The following is an 8,559-nucleotide window of genomic DNA, read 5'->3' on the forward strand; positions in this document are numbered from 1 at the left end:
CAAACACTATTTATAAGAGTTAAATCATTATATCGGGAAAACTTAGAGACAACTAATATCATATTATTCACAAATTCTTAATTAAGGCGGAATTTTAAAAAAAAAAATGTCAAAAATGTCTTGTTTTGTGTGCATCAGCATCACACAAACCAAAAGTCTGGTTTGTGTTATTATTGACTAGGTATAGATTTGTTATTTCTATCTTTAATTTAGAATATGCAAGTTATTAGTAAGACCCTAAATTTGTATTCCAAAATTGCAGCTAATTTGAATGATTATCTTTAGAATATATTTGACTATTAAATCCATCATTCATTGCTACTATCCATGACCATGAGCACATATATTCCATCTCCACAACTATTTTGCATCTTTCCTTTTGTTCTCAAGTTACTCTGTATTAATTTGTATATAACCTAACTTGCTTCTTCCTTCCACTACGATTGTGCAAGGGCATAAGATGTTGAAACTGTGGGCATTATTTTAGCCGCAACATTTCTGTACTATCAGACACAATCACACAAATATACTGGTAATAAAGCCGGCCTACTTAAAATTTTCTCAACCATTGTCATGCACACTTTCCATTATCATGTGAAACAATAATTTTATACAATATAACAAATCGCTAATGAAATGATGCATCCTAGCGAAAACATTAGATAAGTAGGCGCGATATCCTCAACTATAGATGTGAGAATATTGAATCATATTTAGGCATTTAGCTACAATTTCCCCAATTTTGTCAGTAAAAATATGCAGGACCAGTGGCATAGCCCATCATCAAAATGAGCAATGCCATAGTAATGACTAGTTCATACAGATGAGAACAATTTTTGGATATTCTCATAGGAACCTTCTTGAAAAACCGTCTGGACTTGGAGTTAACCATATTTTCACCTGAACCTTCTTCCAACTCTTCTTTACGGGGGCTAAGTCTCCTTAGTTTCCTTAGCCTTATTCTTCTGTTTGCCGTTCCTTGAGCAGGGGATACTCGGTGAACAGCATGGTGATGTGAAGGATTATTATAAATGCGTGGCACAACAGGCACAGTCCCGTTATTGGCTACCATAGGTTGAGCACCAAACGTTGAAGAGGGAAGACATTCATCCAATTGAATGATACTGTCATTCAATATCTCAGCAAACAAGTCATCTTCGTTTCCAACATGCTGCCAAACATTCACCACATATGCTTTAGTAAGCTTGATCATGTTTAAAATACATGAAAATAAGAAAATTTATCGTACTTGTAGTGTTCAATTTAATCATCAGGAACCATAACAGTAGTACCACATAAATCACTCTTCCAATATTGAAGTCTGAAGGCAATACTGCTGTCTTTCCAATGTACTCAAAAATCTATCTATCAAAATTTATTGGTTTTCTACAAAGCTGAACTTGTTCCTACTGGAGGACGTCTAGACTGACAAATGAAAATGATCGAGCCCTGACAAAATGATGCAATTAATCTAATAACCTGAAATAGTAGAATGTACTTAAACGAAGTTGTGCATACACTCACATTAATGCTTGTAGATTCTGGCTGGAATATATAATCTTTGTTCTTCCAATTCGACTGAGATGCAGAATCCATCTGCTCTACGGAATGAGAATCATGACTGCTGCTGGACTTCTTGAAAGAACATTCAGCAGTCTGCTTGTCCCTGCCCGGTGTATTATTATCAATGAGCCCCATACCACAGTTTGAGTAAGTCCCACTACTAGCCATCAACATTGATGGATTAGGGGATTGATTCATTTCTCCATCTGGAACATTATTCACGCCATGATAGTCACATTTCCTCCTAAGGCGGCACACAACCAGTGCATCCTATACACAAAACGGAGCATATACATTATACATAAATGCACATCCTCTACTGCAGTACGGTACGAGTTCTGCTATAATACTCCGTAGTTCATCATGTAACCGCAACATACATACAATTGTATAATACAGGTAGTAATTACCTGAGCCTTTCCAGACATACAGTACTCATGCATTATCCACTCAGTTCTCTCTCCTTTAGGTGCACGGCCAATGTGGAATACCAAAGTCCGTTTAGTACCAATCACATTGGAACCAGATTTGACAGCACGCTCTTTCCCAGTAGCTTTCCAGTAGCCAATCTCGGTTGCCCTCTTACTTTGTGAGCCATTTGGATACTTTTTACCACGAGGTGAGAAGAAAAACCACTCCTGATCTGACTTGATAATAGCCTTGGCTGTTAAGTGATGCAACACAACAACACTCACTCTGAGTAATCTAAATTTCAATTAAGCACATGCAACTATTTGATCAAGTGATAGACTATCAGCCACACAATAGACAAAGTACTAATTGATACAATACAAGTAGTACTACCTCCGTTAACTTTTAGTTTTAGCAAAGTTGCAACTAAAAGTTAACGGAGGTAGTATAAGATAACATAATTAGCAGTGTTGTCACCAATTCAAAGAGCATCATTATATATCTTCCATTTGTTTTAAGTTGGTTAGTTGGTTAGATAATAGATATTCGTTACTTGGTTAGTTGCAAATGAAAGAAAGAAAGAAAGGCATGCCTTGCCCCTCTCCTCTGCTCAATCCCTCATTTGAAGACAAGACAAGAAATGAAGGAACCTGTAAACATACATACATACATATGCATACATACATACAACTATACAAGTATACGAAGTATAAAATAACAAAATAAAAAAAAATAATTATTTTTAAAAGAGGAAAACATACAAGGGAGGTCCCAAGGCTCGAATTTGCAGATGTCGACTTCAGGGATGACTTCAACGCATTTGTGAAAGCCATCCAATTTCTTGGTCAAATAATACAAGATGAGTTCTTCATCTGTTGGACTGAATCTAAATCCTGGAAACATTGACGAAGCTGCGATTGACCTCTCTGCCTCCTTTGATATAGATAATGACATACCATCATCCATCACAATATATATAATATATCTTTCAAAAACAAATTATATTTCACAATAATCTGTTGTTGATGATGGATATTTGATAGATGTTGTACCAATTCAATAGGTTAATAGAGTTAGGACTAGCTTTCTTTCTATTTCAACTTGTGCTACTCCAAAATCTATCCCTCTGTATCATTATCTATTACGGATTTTATTATTATTTATTATGCTTGTATATTGGGTAGCCTGTTGCATTGTGCAGCTTGCTTGCCGTTTCAACTTTCAAGATCACCGCCTTACATACCTTACCTTGGCTTCATGTTATGCTATACACTTCAAATGTTATTTTTATTCTTTTTTTTTTTTTTTTTTAAAAAAAGCAAAGCTTATCTCCAAGGAAAGGACAGGACTAAGAAAGGAAAAAGGTGGATTGATTGATTCTCAAACAAATAGTAGTAAATACGAAGTAGTACGTAGTATATGACTAATTAATTCATTAAAATACTTAGCTTAGATCACCTACTTCCGATCCTTATTGAGCTCATCGATCAATCATCTAGTTTTTACGTATGAGTTTGATGATCATGTTAAATGACCATCTCAACCATCAACTTGTGGTCTAAAACTATGTTAAATACTCTATCATAAACTCAGTCTCACAAGTCACAACTAGTATTGTACTATTGTGTAAAAGTACACTTGCTGCTTTCATAATCGGATAATGCATGCATTTTTATTTTTGTTTTCAATTCATCTCTTCATGTGCCTATCTACGTGTCAACTTCTCTACAACCATCTCCCTTGCCCTTTTCTAACATTTGTTCAAACTCTTTTATGCACTAATATAATCCTTTTAAATTTATTTATCACTACTTTTTTCTTGTAAAATTTTACCACCCTCATTTATATGAATCCAATTAAACTGGAAATACCCAATAATAATGGAGATTGGAGAGCCTACATACATAGTATTTTTCTCATCTTAGTTTTATTGCTCGCTTTTTTTTTTTTTTTTTTTTTTGTGTGTGTGTGTTTGCAATATACGAAGTAATAACACTTCAACTTGTAATTTAAGAGTTCAGCTAAGCTACTTAAGTAAACAAATAAATTTATGTTTAAGTGAAGTTAAGTAGATATTTTAGTTAATTGCAAAGAAGAAACAATAAAACACGAAGTAAAAATTAGTTAAAGTAAGGTGTTTTTTTTTTTTTTTTTTTTTTTTTTTTTTTTTTTTTTTTTTTGAATGGCAGCGAAAGTAAAGTTTGTGAGAGAGAACCCCATAATCCCAAATACTACATAATAAAGTGTTATTTTCTATACAGTGGAGGATTTTGGCCGAAAATATTAGAGGGGCCGAGACTTACAAAGTTTGCCTCTTACTCAAAACTATCTTTGTACCCTAATATTTTATAAGTAAATATAGGTTATTTAAGTTCATTGACTTATTAATTACAATAATTTATTGGTTTCAAAAAAAACATTACAATAATTTATTGGTTTCAAAAAAAACATTACAATAATTTACGGGAGGCCTGGCTCCGAATGGCCCTGGTGGAAGGTCCACTCTGTTTCTATAGATAGTACTTTTACTTTAATTTTGCTAGAAAAAATATTATTTAATTTTTCTTTTAGGGGAAAGGGAGGAAATATGATCTAAAGTCATCTAAACTAGAGCTGTCAATTCGGGTATTCAAGTCGGGTTTGGGTCGGGTCAAATTAGGTTCCAGGTTAAATCAGGATCAGGTTATGTCGGGTCAATCTAGCTTCAGATCAGAATCAGGTTCAGATCGGGTCAATTTCAGTTCAAGTTATAACGGTTCGTTTACCTTTTCGGATATAAGTCGGGTTCAATTTGAGTCAAAATCAGATCGGGTTCAATTTCAGGTTCGGGTTGTGTTGAGTCGGGTTTGGATGGGTTAACAAGATAATACATTCGGGTTCGGGTTAGTGTTGAGTCGGAATCTGGTTCAAGTTCAATTCTAATAAATATATGTGGCCAAGTTGAACTATATAATTACGCCTTCCATAATTTGATCAAACATCATCAAGATTTTATTAAACCTATATACGAGTAATAATAGAGAACAAAATTTATATAAGCTGAACAAAAGATTTTATTAAATCAGATTGAAGGTTTACAGAATTATACTAGTATATAACCTGAATAAAAGGTATATAAAATTTTATTAAACCTTCCATGACTCGGGTTCGTGTTTTAATTGAGTCGGGTACTATTTCAGGTTCGGATTGTTTTCGGATCAGATTAAATCGGTTGACGCTTACTATCGGGTTGGGGCAGGTTTGGGTTCAGGTCATAAAGTGTTGGATCAAATGGGTTATCAGTTAAGATCAGGTCAGGTTACAAGTAAGTCACTAGTTTCACCCCATTGTTCGAATACAGGCTGGATTCAGATCTTTAATTGCCTGTTAAGGTCAGGTTCTTGGGTCGCGTCAGTTTTTGACAGCTCTAGCTATAATCCACACTTTTTGAGAAAATTTTAAGGTTTAGGGTCCTATGGCGAAAAGCCTTGAGACCCTAAGGGATACATCACGGGGTCATATAATGCCGTTTGAAACCATATATGATCATTGTATGTTGTCATAAACGTCCGTGGTAGGCTTGAGTTTACGAAATCACTACATGTTGTGAACGGGTAAAATGATATTTTAAGGGAATATTGGATGGTTCCAACGACACAATTTGACTCCCGGAGGATATTAAGAACCATGGTAAACATCTCGGCAATTTTTATTAAAAAAAGGTCAAAAAAATTACAAAATTGAAGGCTATAATCCACACTGTTTGAGAAATTTTGAGGTTATAGGGCCCGGTAGCGAAAAGCCTTGAGAGCCTAAGGGATACATTTCGTGGTCTTATAATGTCGTTTGAAACCATTTATGATCATTATATGTTGTCTTAAACATCCGTGGTAGGCTTGAGTTTGCGAAATCACTGCAAGTTGCAAACGGGTAAAATGTTCGTTTCAGAACATATTGGATGGTTCCATCGACCCAATTGGAATCTTGGAGGGTATTAGGGACCATGGTAAACATTTCGGCAATTTTTATTTACGAGAGAAAAAATGTCAAAAAATTACAAAATTGAAGGCTATAATCCAAGCTTTTTGAGGTTTCGGGGCACGGTGGCAAAATGCCTTAAAAGCATAAGGGATACATCTCGGGGTCATATAATGCCATTTGAAAGTATATATGATCATTATATATTGTCTGAAACGTCCATGGTAGGCTTGAGTTTACGAAATCACTACAAGTTGTGAACGGGTAAAAAGATCGTTTAAGGGCATATAGGATGGTTCCACCGACCCTGTTTGACTCCCGAAGGATATTAGGGACCATAGCAAACATCTCGGCAATTTTTAATTCCGGACGAAAAAAGGACAAAAAATTACAAAATTGAAGGCTATAAGCCATGCTTTTTAAGGAATTTTGAGGTTTCGGAGCCCGGTTGAGAAAAGCATTGAAACACTAAGCGATACATCTCGAGGTTATATAATGCCGCTTGAAACCATATATGATCATTTTATGTTGTCATTAACGTCCGTGGTAGGCTTGGATTTACTGATAACACGATAAAATACACCTTTTACAGGCCATATTTATATGATATTTGTCGTGAATTCTTTCTACATTTAATTATTTAAGCGTTAATTTATATATATTTCGTTATTGCTCTCCTCGGGATCTTTTTCTTTGTTTTGTAGGAATAAGCTATTGTGTGAGTTGAGCTATGTATTGGAGATGTTTTAATATGACAAAGAAAAGGAAATTACACAAGGATAAACTACTCCACAACCGAGGTGTGGCATATGCCTTTCTCCACAACCTACCCGCGGAAGCACATTATAAAAAGGAAGAAGAAGAGTGGTGTGGCAGCCCATTCCACAGCCCGCCTGTGGCCAGAAGAGGTGCGCCACAACCAGGTTGTGGCCTGCTCGTGATTGGTACTTTGTACACGAAATTGGGCTTGTATGGGCTTGATTTCTCAGGAGTTTTAATTGTATTCAACTACTCTAATATTATCTTTGGCTCACTGCTTATATATAACTTGTTATTAGGGATAAGAATGGAGTAGCCGCATGATGCAAACCAGGAGCAGCAACTAGTTAGTTGTTCTTTAATGATTTTCTTCTTTGCTTATTTTCACTTTCCTTTTATTATGTATTTCTAGTCTTATTTTCTAGGGTTAGGTTGAACCCTAGCTATGATTGATACTTGATTTGTTCTTTTAAATTCTCAATTAATTGTTTATATTGTTCATGCTTAGGTGATTGTGCTTATGCCAATACTAGATTAGGGATAATTGGTATTGTTATTATTCCATTATCTTGATTGCAACGGGAGTTGGGTTTTGACGGATTTGAATAAATCAATTAAGGGTATGAAATTCTCCACGGAAGTAGGTAGGACGGATTATTAGGAAGTTAGGGTGCCGAACTTAACGTCTTTAATTTACATGATTCCACGGAAGTAGGTTTGATTGTTAATTAGGGAAGCCATTGACAACTCGGGAGAGATCTTTGGTATTTTATAGGGAGTACCTTTCCTTGTGAACGTATAATTAATTGATTGGGGTAAGAATTTGTCTTGTATTGATTATGCTAGTGGTGATACTTAATTCTAGATGTTTTTATTATTTGATTTTCTCGCTTTAGTAGTATAATATTTTCAACCCTATTTTGATTGACTCGACTAGTTTTAATTCATAGTAACCAATATTGATACTACCTTCTCTGTGGGATCGACCCTGACTTACCCTACTACATAATTAGGAGGTTTAGTTAGGTATTATTTTTGTTAGGTGTACGACCGCCTATCATTTACGAAATCACTGCAAGTTGTGAACGGGTAAAATGATCGTTTAAGAGCATATTGGATGGTTCCACCAACCCTATTTGACTCCCGGAGGATATTAGGGACCATCGCAAACATCTCGGCAATTTTTATTTTCGGGCGAAAAAAGTTCGATCAAAAAATTACAAAATTAAAGGCTATAATCCACGCTTTTTGAGGAATTTTGAGGTTTCGGGGTCCAGTGGCGAAAAGTCTTGAGACCCTAAGGGATACATCTCGGGGTTATATAATGCCGTTTGAAACCATATAAGATCATTTTATGTTGTTGTAAACGTCCGTGGTAGGCTTGAGTTTACGAAATCACTACAAGTTGTGAACGGGTAAATGACCGTTTAAGGGCATATTGGATGGTTCCACAGACCCAATTTGACTCCTGGAGGATATTAGGGACCATGGTAAACATCTCGACAATTTTTATTTCCGGGTGAAACAGGTTAAAAAATTACAAAATCGAAGGCTAATCCTCGCCTTTTGAGGAAATTTTGAGGTTTTAAGGCATTGTGACGAAAAGCCTTGAAACCTTAAGAGATACATCTCGGGGTCATATAATACCGTTGAAACCATATATGATCATTATATGTTGTCATAAACGTCCGTGGTAGGCTTTAGTTTACGAAATCACTACAAGTTGTGAACGGGTAAAATAATCATTTAAGGGCATATTGGATTGTTCCACCGACCCAATTTGACTCATGGAGGATATTAGGGACTATGGTAAATATCTCGGCAATTTTTATTTCCGGGCGAAAAATGGTCAAAAAATTACAATATTGA

General features: G+C 35.4%; 1 protein-coding gene across 1 annotated transcript; it reads right to left on the minus strand.

The window, feature by feature from the left end:
* Positions 1-527: 527 nt before the first annotated feature.
* Positions 528-3,365, minus strand: LOC145616513 (NAC domain-containing protein 89-like). The gene is made up of 4 exons (XM_081671250.1): positions 2,736-3,365; positions 1,974-2,227; positions 1,525-1,833; positions 528-1,171 (listed from the first exon to the last, which is right to left on the minus strand). The coding sequence occupies exons 1-4, from the start codon at positions 2,938-2,940 to the stop codon at positions 746-748; spliced, it is 1,194 nt and encodes a 397-aa protein (XP_081527376.1). The 5' UTR covers positions 2,941-3,365; the 3' UTR covers positions 528-745.
* Positions 3,366-8,559: the final 5,194 nt, after the last annotated feature.

The sequence above is a fragment of the Chenopodium album genome, chromosome 26, assembly GCF_948465745.1.
Source record: "Chenopodium album chromosome 26, dcCheAlbu1.1, whole genome shotgun sequence".
Classification (NCBI taxonomy): Eukaryota; Viridiplantae; Streptophyta; class Magnoliopsida; order Caryophyllales; family Amaranthaceae; genus Chenopodium; species Chenopodium album.